This window comes from Gallus gallus, chromosome 1 (genome assembly GCF_016699485.2).
Source record: "Gallus gallus isolate bGalGal1 chromosome 1, bGalGal1.mat.broiler.GRCg7b, whole genome shotgun sequence".
NCBI lineage: Eukaryota > Metazoa > Chordata > Aves > Galliformes > Phasianidae > Gallus > Gallus gallus.
Window position 1 is genome coordinate 138,830,971 of NC_052532.1, and position 17,395 is coordinate 138,848,365.

Below are 17,395 nucleotides of genomic sequence, written 5' to 3' on the forward strand. Positions count from 1 at the left end.
GCAGTCAAGGAGAAAAAGATTAAGGATTACAGCTAATGACAAGCCAAGTCAGTAACCAAATCAAATAAGCATCAAATAGGGTAAACTTCATTCCAGCAGCGCCTGAGTTGAATTACTTCAGTTGTTTCAGCACAGTGCGCTGCAACAAGGATGCAATCAAGCTGGGAAGAATTCAGAAGGGGTAAGAATTATAATTATTTCGGAAAAAAATGATGAAAGTTTCAAAGATTTGGTAGAAGGAAATGGAAGATTACATTATCCCTGTAGCTCCCTTCCAGCCCTCAGGTTGCTATCAGTCTTTATAGCAACACTGTTTCTATTATTTACATGAAAGACATGCTTTACTCTTTTAGCAAGCTCTAGCTTCTTCCATCCAACCAAAACCCTTTCTGTCTGTGTTCAGTCTTTATTTCTATGGAGTTGAGGATGCTAGAAAAAGATTTGCATTTGCTATGTGAAATTCTTAAATCTTGTTTTAAAACCTGTTATCTAAAGCTAAGATACAACTAAACTCACAGTACTGCTGCTCTAACTTTAACTAATTAGAGACAGAAGTTACCTTTTTCTCCAGGATCTCCCTTTTGGCCTTTGAGACTAACCATGTCCATGGTGTCCATGCTTCCAGGTATTCCCGGAAGACCAGCTTCACCTTTATCCCCTTTGACACCTGGTTCACCCTGTGGTCCAACCACACCTTTCAAACCTTGGCTACCTGTAAAGCACAGAATGCTATAGTGGAGTACAAAATTTTGCAGAGATATTTAGTGGACAAGAACAACTATTTATTCAAACCTTGAACATGGGCTAACATGCTCTGGAACACTTCTTTTATCTCAGATGCAGATTTTTTTTTTTTTTTTTAATAGGAGGGCTTTGCAATACGTCTACTGAGAAAAAGTGGTATCTTTTTCCTACTTCACAGCCATTAGTTTTACACTCTCTCAAAACAATGGGAATAGAAGCTTAAGAATCATAGAATCATAGAACGACCAGGGTTGAAAAGGACCATAATGATCATCTAGTTTTTACCCCCCTACTATGTGCAGGGTCATCAACCACTAGACCAGGCTAAGAATTTAAAAATCAGGTACCAATTGAAGGATTGAATTAAGTCCCTCCTGCTGGCTATTTATAACTTAAAAAGCAGTATTTTTCTGGGAGCAATACCCATAGCATCCTTTTACCTAGCCAACCCTTATGTTGTTGAAGAACAGCCCAAATACATGACTGCTCCTTGGATATGGCTTTCTAGATTATACCATTTCTAACTTACAGGGATGTTACAGAACATAATACATTCCTTAGGCCAAGCATATATAGGCCAAGCATATATATTCCCCGTATTTCGTTATTTTCAGACTTCTCTTCAGTTGGGAAAAAAAAGTTTATTTTAAAATATTCTAGAAAATTTTGAGAAAAATCTCTGTCTTACCTTTTTCACCAGGCAACCCTCGATCTCCAACTGGTCCAGGAGTCCCTGGCAACCCTGGAGTTCCCATAACTCCCATTTCTCCTTTGGCTCCTGAAATCAAAATGAAAGAGTGTATAACAGAACTAAAGCAAGCACTGTAAAGGAATATGATCAGTGGAATGATTTACTCCTAGTTAGTTATATTAAGGATTGCTCTACTTAAGGAAAAACACTGTAGAGAGAATGATCTAATCTAAAATAGCCTGATAGAGAAAACAATAGTAAAATAGCGTTACAAAACCAGAATAAAACAATTTGTAATAGGTTTTTGACAGATTCTTAAAACTTCCAACTACAGTAAAACAATGCTGTCATCAACAAAGGCTTTATTAAAACCACATTATATCACTGAATAATCATCTTCCATTCCTGCAGATTAAAGCCTTGTTCCTGCAGATAACTGTATTTCATCCACCAAAAGATTTCAGTGTGAGGTTAAAGCTACGCATCTACAGAGAAGCTTTGTTGATAGCAGCCCATACGTTTTCCCCAAGCTCAGGTTCTTTGATGGATCAGTTCCTAATTGAGTGAAGGGGCATGCTAACAGGACTTAATAAAACAGTTGTCAAAGACAGCAGTTTCCAAGGTAAATTACTTTCCCAGAAGTAAATATGTTTACCTGCTGATCCTTTCAGTCCAACAGATCCTTGTGGACCTGGCAGGCCAGGTAGCCCCACAGACCCTGGTACTCCAGGCTGGCCCTGGCTACCTTTATCTCCTTTTGGCCCTGGCATATCTAGACCTGGGATACCAGGGAAGCCCCTTTCTCCTTTTATTCCAGGAAATCCTATGAAAAAGAGATGACGTGGGATTAGTCTTTAGAAGAAAACAGGGAACACAGTTAACAAGCATACCCAAGAATGCCCTCAGAAATTACTGAATGAAGAGTCGAAGTCAGTTTCTCTATTTACTTCAAAAGAACAGAAATATTCCTCATTTCCTGCCTGCTGCCTCAATCCAGTATGTATTAGCCACAGTAACCTGAGGAGATTGAACAAAATGACAGACAATTTCTCAGTCCTCACCCTGCTTTACAAAGCAGTTGGATGAGGTCTGCTGCCATGCTCCTCATGACCCCACCACGGATCTTACATTGCAAAGCAGTTCATGAGCAATGCTTTTGTGAATATCAACAATGATATATGCAAAACAAAGAAACAAAAAGCACTTCCCATCATCAGCACAGGAGCATTTTTCTCTCACCTGGTGGCCCCTCAGGTCCTGGCTGCCCAGCGGGCCCTGGCAATCCCGGTGGGCCCACTCCTGGTGAGCCCTGGGGGCCTGGCAAGCCCTGTAGTCCAGGGAGGCCTGGATCTCCTGTTGGGAGACAGAGACCAGAGTCCTTGAGACCTTGTTTGCTGAAACTACTGGACAGATGCTTAGAAACCACTTGGCCAACAAAACATTTCAGCCTCTAATGCCTCCCGCCTGGGCTCAGGGAAACGGTTGCTTTTTGGTGCTTGACATTTGCTAGTAGTTGTGGCAGGTGAAAAGGAGGAGAGAGAAAGGAAAAATGAGAACACCTTGAGAAACCAGTAGGATTTAAGTGGTGAATAGGCTTTTTGCTGCTTCTACAGGGGAGTAACTATAAAAAAGAAATACAGAACTGTATCTTTATTTTTCTGACAATATTACCTCTGAATCCTTGTTGTCCAGGTACACCTGGGAATCCTTGTTCACCTCGTAAGCCAGGCAGCCCTGGATTTCCTTTTTCTCCAGGGATGCCAGCTGGACCTGGGATGCCTGGTAACCCTTTAGGACCAGGGAGACCCACTCCAGGTTCACCCTAGCCATAAAAACATGACAGATTGGGAATTAATACATCAAAACCGAGAACTGATTGACTGAATGTATTTAAACTACTCAGAAAAACTAACACTACACATGACTTCAGGGCATAAACACAAGCCATTCAGAGTTAACATCAAACATTCGTCTACTTTCTTCTTTTGTCTGTACAGTGAGAAGAAACACAAGATATAGGACAGTTTGGCCAACGTTGTTTTTTGTTTGTCTGTTTGTTTGTTTGTTTTTTAAATAAAAAGCAGGATATTTGCTCAGAGTCCTGTTCACATGAACAGTCAGAGAAAGCAGCATCAGCAGCAGACACTTACTTTTTGACCTTGTAAACCTGGTGTGCCTGGAAAACCATCCAGGCCAGGGGTTCCAGGAGTACCCGGCGGACCAGGTGAGCCAGGCTGACCTGGGAAACCTACAAAATAAAGCCCATATCATTACTACCTGTTCCCATAAGCATCCCCTATTATTTCTTCACACCTCCAACTGAACTACTCAAACCCTCAGAGGGTCATGCTTAAAAGGTCTGTAGGCTCTTACATCAAATTTCTAGGGATGCCAGCATCCAAACCATCAGTGTTCTCAACAGAGAACACTTCGTGATTCTGTGAACAGAGAATTAAACACTGAGTTTCGTGCCACAAAGAAATAAATTCTAAGTGCTCTTTAATTAAACCCTTGTGGGTTAGCATCATTGAGAAACATCCTGTCTGCAAAGCTGTGTTCCAAAAGTCTTCTTCAGAGAGGGCAACTATAGGGGAACTGTTTGCAGGGTTTGATCTGTTGACTGAGCACTTGGTGACGGAGTGTGGCTGGCCCAGGGAGCACAGGCAAATTGTTTGCACCTGTGATCCCTGCATGACCAGATGGGGCGGACCCAGGATGGAGCCATCCTGGACTTGTATAAGGCCCAGCCACTGAATGGAGAGCATCTCTTGGACCTAAGCTGCTTCCCTAAAAGGAGTGCTGTACAGTCAGAGAGCCCCTTCACCAGTTATACAATAAGTTCCATTCTTTTCTCTTGATACGACTATTGGCCTACCTGTGAATACTTAGCCTGGTATCACCAAGAACCTGTGAGAAGCAATTTTGCTTCTTCGTAGGCAGAACAGTTAGTCAATATGTGGGATGTAAGACTGAGGGATGCACAACAGAAGCCATCTTGGAGTCAGCACCTTCTGATCAGTCTGTGTAGCCTAACATGTCCTACACATATCATTGTGGGTCATACATGTTTCTATGCCACAGCTGGCCCATGGACAGTCTTCTGAATGCCAGAAAGAATACAGACAGTATTCTGCAGATCCCTTAAAGATAGTGCTTCCTGAATACCACCACACATTCAGTAAATTGAAATGAAGCTCCTATCCTAGGTAAAGATCTGAGGGAGTACAAAATTCCACCTTTAAGCCAAGCCCTAGAAAAGTCATGGAACAGAGCTGCATTGAAGGAAGAGTATTTGAATGAAGAGTGTTTTACATATCATTTCATTCTCACTGGCATCGAAGAGCATGCAGCAATCCTTTTCTAGATGCTATGAAACTCTTCTGTTCAATGTCATGGCAGTTTTGGATGAACTAGAGGTCTTCATAGGTAGATCTGCCTTTTCTTTTCTAAAAGTCTTTCTGACCCTCCCAGTTTGTTGTGTGGCGAATTTCAGTAAATGGAATAATAATGAAGACAAAAGAGTCTAGGAGTTGAGGTGTCTGTCCAAAGACCAGTCATCTAGAGCAGAATGAGGAGCAGCAGTATTATAAAATACATTTCCTGAAAATCCAAAACAAGAATACAAATTTTTGGACTGTCATCTATGCACATACCCTGACAGTGGCCATTCAAGGAAGCCTAACTTTATCTAGATATGCCTGTATTTTGACCAAGTCACTCACATCCACCTGGGACACAACAGAGGTGCTAGTGCTGGTCCAAAAAAGTCATTGTTATGTCAACATGTTTTTTGCACCAAACTAAGCTGTGCCTCATCTTTCAGAAAGGCCATCTCATCTCTCAGAAACCTCAGGTGTTGCAATGTAATATGCACTGTGTCGCTTCCTATTCTGGCAGTAGCGTTGACACTGCTTGTATCTGCACTACATCACTGCACAAAGCAGGTGTGCCTTGAAATATTCTTATTGAGGTTGTTCTGGAGTTTCATAAGGGAAGTTCTTCTGCTACACCTCCCTGATCCCTCTGTGCAGCCATGGCTGAATGACTGTAGTCCTCCATCCACACTGCACTTACAGCAGCTCTGTTAGATCACAGACTGATAACTTTGTCTTACCTTTGGGTCCTGGAGGTCCAGGAAACCCTATACCTGGCTGCCCAACAGCACCTTTTTCTCCTGGCAGGCCAGGTCTCCCCGGAAGCCCAGGATTCCCTTTGTCACCTTCACAAGTGTAAACAAAAAAAATGTTAATACAAATGTTAGCTCTGGGAAACAAAACCATTATGATAAACAAAGATTAAAAGGATGCTGTACCTTGGGGTCCAGGGAAACCAGGTGGTCCAGGAAGGCCATCTGCCCCAGGAGGTCCAGGGAGTGGTACAGTTCGTCCTGCTTCACCTTTTGTTCCTGCAAATGTAAAGATGTATTAAGTATGAGAACAGATTAAACTAAATAGAGCAGTTTAATCCACCTAGCCAGCTGTGTTAGTCTCTCTATGCTATTACAACCAACATTTTATCAAGCTTATTATAGAAAGTTCATAGAAAACTACAGTGAATTAGGTTTAAGTTGAGCTTAAACCATCCTGTTTGGCCTAACTGAAGAAAAAAGAAAACTGACCTCAAAAATGTGCAAGTGAGCTGCTGAAAGTAAACACTGTTCCACTGGTCTAAATTAGGCTTTTTTTCCATCTTAAATTTCAGTTGATGCTCACTTAAAGGACAATTTTTTTATATATTTTTAATTGTTGTAAAAGAACATACTATAGCATTACCTGGAAGACCTGGTAAACCTGGAGTTCCAGCAAAACCTCTCTCTCCTTTGTCACCAGGTAACCCTGCAGTGCCTACCCCAGGAGAGCCAGGTAAACCTCTTTCACCACGTACTCCAGGGAATCCAGGTTGTCCAGGGGGACCACGTTCTCCTTTCAAGCCAGCTGTACCCTAATTTTTGGAAAGTATAAATAAAGGTTTTGCCTAGCTGGCAAGATAGAATACATTCTTCTATCTGGGTTAATATTTTTTAACTTGGATCTAGTACAGCATCCTTATCTGTAACACCAAAGAAGGTCAATTCTTTATAACTGAACACAATGGAAATAGAACTGGGTTCCATGTAGGCCAGCACATGGAAATCACACCTAGTGTGAAGTGCAGATAAATGGACCATTTATGCTGCTTTCCTAATTGTGGATCTTGGAACAAATCTGAGCTGCAGATACAGATCCACGTCCATACCAGCTCTCTAGCGTGGAAAGACTTAAAAATATTAGTTTCTACAAAAGGTAAGTATGCTGGAACAGAGCTGAATCTTGTACTAACGATCTCTATCTGGACAAGTGCATTCCTTCAGTATTCTCCAGATATAAGTTAAATCATCCTTTCTAGTTCTCATTACAAAGCTATGAGAAAGGGGGAAAGGGACAAAAATATTGCTTATACCCACAACTTTGTGAGGGAAATAACCTTGCTCTGTATTCCAGAAAACACGAAGTCAAATAATGAGTATGTCTGAGCTGGATTACGTATTTGCATGACATGTTCAGAGAGAGGTCAAAATCAAGCTCTGAAATACTGTTGCTGAAGGGCCCTATTCTTTACCAGCTCTAGGGAAAACAGAATCTTTTGAGGAGGAATGAACTATTCAAGTAAAAGACAAGAGATGGAACAAAGCATAAGGCCAACAAACATAAAACGTATATAAGATAGGATGCAAAAATAAAGAATCATGCAGCAGGACAGTGTGTAAACACAGAGAAACACACATACCGATGCTCCTTTTGGACCTTGAGGACCTGGCAATCCGTCTTTTCCTGGTGTTCCTTCTCTTCCAGGAATACCTGGTTGTCCTGGGAAACCAGGATCTCCCTTCTCACCTTTCAGGATGGAATCATAAGTAAAGTCTCCTGGTTCTCCTTTTGCCCCAGGGAGGCCAATGAGTCCTGGAGCGCCTGGGGGCCCCTGAAATGTCATAAATTCAGATCTCATCAGTTGCCCTGTCTATTCAGACCTTCAGATATTAAAGAGTAGATACAAATCAAAAAACCAATTTGGTTTTCAACCAAGGAGATCAAATGAGAACATTTTCCAGGACATAGCAGTGTAAATAAGGAATTTGTGCAAATCTTCCTGTCTTGACCATGTTGTCCTTATATCACACCACAGGTATTGTATTTTAGGTGGTGAATATAAACATTTACAAAAGAACTGCAGATTTTGGCACCTAATAATCTATTCTGAATTTTCAACACACTACCCACTGGATTTCAGTTACATCTGTATCAAGGTAATACAGGATTTTAAAAAAAGGGTTTTGTCAGAGCAAATGTGTCTGCTCCAACAGTCAAATTCATAGTTAGTAATGCCACAGACACCATTTGTATGACAAAAATAAAACAAAGGTATCTTTATCCTTAAAGATAATATACAATACCATCAGAAGTAGTACTTGCACATTTAAACAGTCTATACAAACCCAAAACAAATGATTTTTCTTCTTTCAGAAAGCTATAAACCAACTATTACATTTATGAAATGCATAGATTGTATGTTAAAATCATTGTTTTATATAAAATTCAAGTGCTATTTGCACAAGAGCTAAGACTAACTGAAGACTGAAAGCTCTTTATGTTTATTTATGACACATTCTTAAGATCAAGAAACTGATTCCTTGAGCAAGGAATTTGTATATGAGGTTTGGTTTATTTTCCGAAGGTGCATATCTCTCACCACTAGTGATAGAGAGGAAGCTTGGTTAATTCCAGTGTGCATTAAAGTTAGTGCACCTGAAAGTCAGTGAGAAGCTACTCATATGCTGCCAAAAATGCTCAAATGGAAGAAGAAAAGAGCTCTGGGGGGAAAAAAAAAAGATCTGCAAAGACTCTGGAAAACTCAGTCTACTTACGCTAATAATGATGCCAAAATCAGACTTAAGCTAATGGAGCATGTATGCTAAAGTGGGTCTTCACAGCATACCACAGTGTATGCAGGGAATCTCAAGTGAACTCTGACAAGATCAAATATTATTTGCTAGTACATTGCTCATCTAGGAGTGATTCAAGTCGCCTTTTTAGGCATGTGCTATGATTAGAGCTGTTCTGATTCCCATATCCAGCCTTACCCACAGAGAGCTTTGTTACTCTGCATCAACAACACTGTGATCTCATTAACTAGGTTTCATAGAGTATATGGCACATAGAACACACAAACTGTTGAAGTATACTGCATGCTAACATTGACTAACTGCTTACACTACACTAGATGGCACTCCCTCAATATATTATGTACACAATAGCAAAGAGTTACCAGATAGATACACTGCTACAAGAGAAGGTCAGTGCAGACCTGCATCTAGTTCATATGAAATCCTATTTTTTACCCAGCTCCACTGCTGAGTTTATCTGATGGGTAAGCACAGAAATGTAAACCATTTCTGACAGCTGTTTTTTTCTTCTCACAGCTAGACAGCACTGCCTCTTATTTATTTTGCTAGGTATATCCAGTTCCTTCATTTTATTATGTCACTATGCTGGTCTATTTTTAAACAGAACTATTACACAAATATTGAATATCTTTTATCATATAATAGAAAATACAGAGATAGCATTTGCTAAGGTGTTACTTACGGGTACGCCTGGAAGGCCATCAAGTCCAGGTAAGCCTCTGTCACCCTTGAAACCTGACTGTCCCGGAAAACCTTATCAGAAACAGAAAAATAGAATTCCATTTATTACATTCTTTTACAAATGGCTCATTGGATGTGAAGCTTTTCTGACTGTTCACAAAGTGTCTAATTAACAAATGGAACTCTGCTGAAGTCAGTGAGGTTGTCCGTGTTCATGCGCTAACGTGTTCCATATGTCTGCACTCACAAGCTCAGAAGTTGATGGGTCATCTGACCTACCAGGCAAACTTCACAGTCTTCAAACTACATAAAGCATTCATTTTTTCTGTACAATTACTGGAACAAATACTAAGCATATTATCACTATTTACATGTGGCACTTCTCTGATATGGTAGCAGATAATTCATTTCTTTTTGGCCACACTACTTGATGCTAGGGTTGGGAACATTATGTATGAGCTATTTGCCAAGCCTGAGTACACAGAGCAAATGTTTCCCACATTTTTCACTTTCACAAGGTGGATCACAGTTTGCAAAGATTCTCCACTGTGGGCAGCTTCTGCTTCCTTGGTAGCTCTTGTCAATTTCAGTCGGAGTTAAGAATCAGGCCAAAAATAAGAATATTCCTTTTTTGTTGTTGTTGTGTTTTTTTTTTTCCCCCATTAGTTTCACAAGCAATTTGATTAATGGGAGAAAAAATAATTAATCACATAGTATACACTGCACTTTCAGATTTTAGCCTTGGCAGTTTATTCTCAGGTAGTTAAAGTTTTTTTACCTGCTGGACCCGGTAGTCCTTGTGGTCCTGGAAGTCCAGGGGGTCCTACTTTATCACACAAGGCACAGGTTTCACCTTTTTCACCTGAAAAAAAAAGTAATGAATAACAATGACAAGATTTAAGGCAGCTGCAGCAGGCAGAATCCAGTGGCAAATGTCAATTTAATACACTACGTGTTGAAAGAATAAAAATAAATGTGTTATTTCTAACTATACCCTTCACAGAGAACTTATCAGTAAACTGGTATTCAAAAGTCTTTAAAACTTTTGAAGGAATAGAATGAAAATCAGCTTACATATTACCATACAGATAACAGTTAACAGGAGAGTTAGAAGGAACCAGACTGAAGAGGATCAAAAGGAAGAGAAATATACACCAGGTACAGAAGATACGAAAAGTTTAAAGTGGAAGAAGAAGAAACTCTACAGCCACTGCAATTCTGCAGTTTTAGAAAAGAAGTCCGTAGAATGAAATTAGGAACCATTATGTAAGTGAGCGTAGCTCATTTTTTGTACATGTCCATTTAGTTGATACTGCTAAAACACATAGTTGACAGTAGTACTTACAAGTGTAGCAATTTTAGATTCAATTATAGCCAAGGTAATGATTTATAAACCATTTCCTTTGCCAGCTCATCTTCCCTTCTCAAATTCTTCATCTCAGAAGTCGTACTTTAAATTGCCATGAACAGCTCAATTTGTACTTAATGAGTCTATACTCAACCCTTTCTTCCTCCTAGCAGTGTGTAGGCTAAGTGAAATATAAGAGAAGTTTGTGTCAACCAACTCAATAGACAGTGTCTTCCTTTTACTCACCAGAGACCCATCAAGCACCTTGCACATTCATGAACTGCTCCTGTAACTAATATTAAGTACTGTTTCTCTGGATCACGTTGACTCAGACAACACTTTGACATATCCAAGCCACAGCATACAAAGCAATAGGAAGCAACCGTACTTTCACTTGAAATATTACCTTTCTCTCCCATCTCTCCTGGAAATCCATGTTGCCCTGGAGGTCCAGGTACACCTGGTGCACCAGGTTGCCCTTGCTGACATTGATCTATTCCATCTGCAATTGAAATGCGATAGAGGCTATTGTTTAGCAAATACAAGTTTCTATTATAAGGCTGCATTTATGATTGTCTCAGTTAAGTGGATCTGTGAGTAGTCACAAGTCAGGATAGCCTTTCATTTTTCTATTTCTGTCTTCTAATATGAAAAACTAACTGGAATTCTTTCTTCTGATTCCAGATAGACCACTTAAGAAACCCCTGGAATTACAGAAATAAAAGATGGTTCTGCTGTAGCAAGGTCAAAAACAACCTTCACAGAAAATGTATTTTTATTGTAAGCTTTGGCTTTGAGAAGCACTTTGGATGAAAAAGTTTAGCTTTTAACCTTGAAGGAAATGGAGAATGTTGGTGTTCTGAAGAAAGTTTTTATGTAATGATTTCACACCTAACCTAGAAATACAGTAAACCTTCCAGGTAAAGAGCAGATTGTTGACATCTGTTTAACTTCTTTACACTGAAAAATCTTTCTGAAAATGTGAAACTAGGTACACTAGGAACTGAAATAGGTAACAAATGAGAAGATTTAGCAAATGACATAGGAATACAAATTGAGCTTATTCTGTTTGATGTTATGACATAGGTTCTGACCTAATACAAACCAATGCCATTTTGGCCAAAGTCAGTAGTCCAAAAATTTAAGTGAAGTTTGGGAAACAACAGTTAAATGCAAAGAATAAAATATTTTTTCCCATTACACACCTGAACAAAGCTAAAGAAGTGTCTGGGGAAGAAGCAAAATTAAGCAAATGAGAGAAATATATTTAATTTAAAAAAAAAAAGAGAATTGTTCTTATTAATTTAAGGGACAAGGTGAGAGTTTGCTATTTAATTCCCTACAGTAAGGGTTGTATTTTGTACTGGTTCATTGGCAGACACTTTTGGTTTAGGAATTCCACAGAGAATAATGTTTTCTTCAATAGTTTAAGACTGTTTAAGCTACTGTAATGGGGTTATCATCTTCAATTTCGTATTTAACCTTCAAAAAATTTACCAAAATCACAACTATGGGAAGGCACTATGTAGTTTCCAATTTTTTAATAAAATCTACAGGATGTTACACAAAGGAATCAAAGGCTGCATAAAATAAACATGCCATCTGCACGTGCCATTTAAAGTTTCACCTGACCCCTGTCATCTGTAGACATCTTATAATCTGCTAGAGAACTGTAAGTAAAACACTACTTTTCCTCACATTGTGTATGTAAAAAAAGGCAATTCTTATGTTAAGATTTATAGCCTAACAAAATAGATAAGACAATTTATAGCATTTACCTAAAACTGTATGGAAAATATTATGTATTGTACTATAAAGAAAATATTATATATTCTACTATATAGAAAATATTTTGTACTTTCTATTATCCTCTGTCTTAGTTCTCTTGCCATTTTTATGTTACTGTTCTTTAGTTAAATAACATCAAACACTTCAGTTTAAAATTACACAATACAGAGTCCGAATGAACACTGTGAGGAGCCAAAAAAATATATAAATGGTTAAATACAAAAGTTTCACATTGAAACAATTTTCTTGCAATACTGTTTAAAGGCACAGATGGCCTAGGGCTCATAGAAAGCACATTCATGACAAATACAGTAATAGAATCATAAAACACAAAACTAGGGAGAAACTGGAAACATCTAAATCTGGTATTTACTAAATAAACTATTAATATAACTCTGCATAACAAGTAACCCTAAAATACATGCTTCTTTATTTAAATGACATGTTTGATGTTGACTGATACATACTATCAAAAATGGACTTCTTGTTCAATGTCTAGTTCAGTCAAATACTTTATCTTCCCCTTTAAAAATGCTTTATCAGAAGATAATTTAATTACACATAGCTATATAATATGCTGTTGTTGTTGCTACAAATACTGTTTGTATTTATTTGTCCCATCATTACTAGAGCTAGATGGTATACTTCAGTCTGAAGCTCTTATATGTGTTCAGTCTGTGTTACCTATATTGGCACTGTAGACTTGTAAACTGTGATACATGTTCAGAATCTTTTATGCTACGAACAATATTAATATCTGCTAATTTTTTTTTACTTGATTCATTAACAACTCATATATGCTTCTTCCAAGATATAAATGCATCCTTATTATAGTGTTTATAATATTGTCTCCTTTATCATGATCAGGCAGCGTGCATTACTAAGACTTCACAGTGAAAAGCAACTGAGCACATTACTTACCTGTTACACCTGGAGGACCTGGTGGGCCGGGCAACCCGGGTGGGCCTGGGAAACCATCTCTTCCAGGAGGTCCAGGTATAGGGAATCCTGGAGAACCCTTTTCACCTTTTTCACCTCTCTGGCCAGGGACACCAGGTGATCCTACCATGTCTGGAACTGGTCGACCTTTGGGCAGAGTTAAATACAGGTGAAAAAAGTTGCAAGTAAAAAGAATAACATTATCAACACATTAGCTTCCACTGGGTTTCAGAGAGAAATGGGAAAATGCTAGCAATAAAGTGGTGCTGTACTTTTACATTTGGTGATTTATAAAAAATTCAGGGCATATGCTCTCTAAAGCTCAGAATAACTCCCTTCCATGAAGTCCCTGAGCAAACACTGGAAAAGGTGACTTTCTGAGATTTAATTTAACCAATTTTTGATACCTGGGAAAAAGTGGTGATAGAGGAGTTCATTTAGTTATTACGCTTAGAAACCATTACATTCTTCCTTATCTCATAACAACTCAAATCTTAAAAAAAAAAATCTAGAAGTGGACGGCATCTCTAATAACTTCAGTAAATAAGTATTCAATGAAGCTAGCAGATTTTCAGGAATGCAAAAACCAAAACTGCTTATAGGAATCATAATAAACAGCAGCCAATAAAGACAAGCTGCTAAACAGACAGAAAAAAAGCTCATCAAGATCTAGCTATTTGTTCAGACACACAGGTTCTTCTACTTTAATGAGTTATTTTTGTTAACAACTGACCATTAGACTTGATGCTAAACTATTTTTAGTCTTCTGCTATAATGCAGGAACACGTATAAATCTATATATAAATCTATATTAAGGTAAATCTTAATTTCAAAAGGGTAAGGACAGACGAAGAACAACCATTCTTCTTCAGGGATTACTATAGCCTATGGTATATAGCATCTCCTCCCTAAACTGTGAGGAATCCTGGCAACTATCCAACCCTGGTTCACAATAATTTCATACTTAGCTCACTACTAAGAGTTACCAGAGCCCTACAAAAAGAGCAAGGCCATATCACATCAGACATACCAAAAAAGCAATCCATGGAAAAAATCTAGGTGGGATTAGGCCCTCAGAGAGGGCATGACCTGGGCACCATGTAAATCAGGCTGGAGGCAGCTGAGGAGACCACCTCTGAGAACTCCCCACCCAAGAAGGACAAAGGAAAAAAGTGAACAAATCAGTGGCCATACATTCATACCTGGAATTCCTGGGATCCCTTGTGCACCAGGGAAACCTTTAAGAAGAGATGTTTTCAATTAGGCAATCAAGTCAGCAATGCCAACACTTCTAAGCACGTATTATTTAAGTATGTATCATAAGTAATATGTACTCTCTGAATCAAAGGTTAAGGTAAATAACCCACAGATATCTCCAAACAAAACACTTAGTGAAAAGCTTGTGGGGAAAAAATGGGAATGCTCAATTTTTCCCTGTCTACTGAGGAATATTGCAAATTATGCAAATCAATTTCAAGATTAAAATCTTTTACAGGAATCTTTGTGCTTGCCTTGATTTCTATATTTGTTAAATAAACTCACTGGCTTATTTAACTTCCATAAACCCAGACCCCATTTTAACCTCTTCCAAACTGTTGATTTCCAGACTGTTAATCCCACTGTTAATAAGCAGTCTTATTTACAATGAGAAGAAGCATGCCACAAACTATGACAAAATGTAATAGCGTGGAAAAAAATTAGATAAATAACTGGAACATTCAGCTATTATATAGAGCCCCTGAGCTTACAGACAGTGGATTTTAATTTCCTTTAACATGAAGAGCAAAAGCATAACTCAATCAAAAAGACAAGTCAAAATACGTACCTTTTTCACCTTTTTGACCTTTTAGTCCAGGCAAACCTGAAACTCCAGGGTCTCCTTTTTCACCAAAAGTATCTATTGGTCCAGCATCTATAATCTAAATCACAGGACAAAGACAAGGACACTAGAAACATGCAACTGTGCTCCAGTTTTATCACATCCATTCCAACCTGATGTTACAGAAGCCACTTCGTTTTGTGATAACAGCTTTGAGACGTTTTGGTCATACCGCCAATCTCAGTGGTAGGTAACAACTGTTGTGAGAGTGCTGTAGCTGCTGAGAAAGTAAGGATTTCGTACTCTACCAAAATTTCTTAATGTCAGTAGTAGGGTAAAGTGGAGATGTTGATAGCACCTTTCTGAATGAAGATGATGTAAATAAATCTCAGCATGTTCTAAGCACTGATCCATTTGGTTAGTATTACTTTTCATCTTAAAATACACTCTTCTGGAAATTTCTGCTGCTAATTTGAGTTATACATACAGCATACTTATAAACAATACAGTACTCAAGAGGTATGCACCTACTTTCAATACAAATTATCAGATATTGCGAATTTTCTCACTTGTTGGAAAAGCAGCAACATCAATTATATATCTGCTGTTGACTAGACCCATTTTTTATTTGTCATATAACATACATTATAGACCACACAGCTGACATATATTCTTTGGAATGCTCTTTTGGATAGTTTGTATGGATTAACAGCTTCGTATTCAAAAGCATTCAAAATTTATATGCTTTGAGAGCTTTCCCAAATTTCAAACTTACTTAAAAATGAGGCTTCCAACTTTCATTTCCATTGAGAAAAACTGAGAACATGACTAATTTGAATGAGATCAGAATATGCACAGTCTCTTTTTTTTTCTCAATGTTTGAGTGCTTTGACTTTCTTAAAATGTACATCTTCAGTTAATTTTAAAATAGAACAGTTTATTTTACTTACTCTTCCTGGAGGCCCTTGAGGACCTTGATCACCTTTTTCACCCTAGATCAAAATACAAGTTATGTTTTAAATCCAGATTCTATGTTATTCACCTCAAAACAGAATTTCCTAAGCAAGTGAACACTTTGATACAGATTCATACAAATTCAAGGTGCTAGGCACCTGGAATGCTATAAGCAATAATCAGTGAGCTAGTAAGACCTGCACTGCTTTACACTGTATAAAGAGAAACTGGGATTTTTAGGAATGTATGTTTGTACACTCAGTGGCTAAGCAAAGAGCTTGTAAAAATAAAGCCTGCATTAATCAATTCATACAAGAGACCTAAACCAGGGATGCCTAAGCAATGTTGATTTTTACTTTTCCTAGTCTTTGAGAAATGACTTTACAACACAGCAACATTTATTTAATACTGCTCTACATGCATGTGTTCCTCCAATGCAGTGACCTGGCCAAGCTCATAACTTGTCACTCTGAGAAGGCAGTGACTCACCTTAGCACCAGGTTCCCCAGGCCTTCCTGGAATCCCAAACCCTCCAGGCAAGCCCTGCAAGTAAAAGATTGTGACACCAGAAAAGACAAATACAATTGCATATTAGTTCTGGCAGCATCAAAGTTTTAAATTAAACTAGCTGAACACAGTTTTAAGTGAACAACTTGGAAGACAAGAAGATTTCAGCCACTTATAATGCACAGACATACAGGCAGTTCTTTCTTTTTGAATATTCAAAATAGTACTGAAAAATTCAGTGAAATACATACGGGTTCTCCTTTTGGTCCTGGTTCACCATCTTTTCCGGGCTTTCCCTGTAAAACAGCCAAGTTCCACTCTGCTTAAACATATAGCTATGGGTACACAATTTCTAAATACAGTGAGTGATATAATAAAACAAAACAATCATTACTGTAGTGCATTTGTTGAAGAGTCCTAACACATCCAACTATGTAGAGGGTACAACACAGGAAAATTTTGACTGCCTACAGCTTTGCTTTACTTTGCATTTACTTCTGTAATTTTGCTTCAGCTCAGATCAATGGGAGTCTTGCTTCTGCATTCAGCAGCCATTCAGAAGAAGCAGCCATTGTCACGGGGTCTTTGGCTCTCTGAAAGCATGTTATTTTTTAATAATACTGGGTGTTATCACTATCTTGAATTGTACATCTACCCTTACTTGTTTGATATAAAGCAAATTTGGTGTTTCACTAATGGTTTCTAAGTTTAATCAGTTTATGAAAACAATACAGTGACTGTAATTATGTTACTGATAAACATGAGCATACTTACACGTGGACCGGGCTTCCCAGGTTCACCCTTTTCTCCTCTGTAACCTGAGCCTGGCAATCCCTGGAAAATAAATGCACACCAGATTAACAACACTGTCAAATTCGAAAGTAAGTTTGTTTTTTTTTCAAATAAGCATAAAGAAATTCAGGACTATCATTAGATTCCTCAATATTTTTATTGTAATTAAAAAAAGAATTGCACAGTACTTAC

General features: G+C 38.3%; 1 protein-coding gene across 2 annotated transcripts in view; it reads right to left on the reverse strand.

The window, feature by feature from the left end:
* COL4A1 (collagen type IV alpha 1 chain) overlaps positions 1–17,395 on the reverse strand; it is a 113,196-nt gene that overhangs the window by 23,558 nt on the left and 72,243 nt on the right. For both annotated transcript variants that reach the window (XM_046904336.1, NM_001162399.4), the window contains 20 exons: positions 17,186–17,245; positions 16,663–16,707; positions 16,394–16,447; positions 15,901–15,942; positions 14,957–15,050; positions 14,334–14,369; positions 13,114–13,278; positions 10,811–10,906; positions 9,835–9,918; positions 9,058–9,128; positions 7,202–7,393; positions 6,208–6,376; positions 5,748–5,840; positions 5,550–5,654; positions 3,586–3,683; positions 3,107–3,257; positions 2,675–2,788; positions 2,091–2,258; positions 1,433–1,522; positions 560–712 (listed from right to left, as the gene is read on the reverse strand). In XM_046904336.1, coding sequence (XP_046760292.1) covers positions 560–712; positions 1,433–1,522; positions 2,091–2,258; positions 2,675–2,788; positions 3,107–3,257; positions 3,586–3,683; positions 5,550–5,654; positions 5,748–5,840; positions 6,208–6,376; positions 7,202–7,393; positions 9,058–9,128; positions 9,835–9,918; positions 10,811–10,906; positions 13,114–13,278; positions 14,334–14,369; positions 14,957–15,050; positions 15,901–15,942; positions 16,394–16,447; positions 16,663–16,707; positions 17,186–17,245 — 2,080 coding nt within the window. The remainder of the gene's footprint in view (positions 1–559; positions 713–1,432; positions 1,523–2,090; positions 2,259–2,674; positions 2,789–3,106; positions 3,258–3,585; positions 3,684–5,549; positions 5,655–5,747; positions 5,841–6,207; positions 6,377–7,201; positions 7,394–9,057; positions 9,129–9,834; positions 9,919–10,810; positions 10,907–13,113; positions 13,279–14,333; positions 14,370–14,956; positions 15,051–15,900; positions 15,943–16,393; positions 16,448–16,662; positions 16,708–17,185; positions 17,246–17,395) is intronic.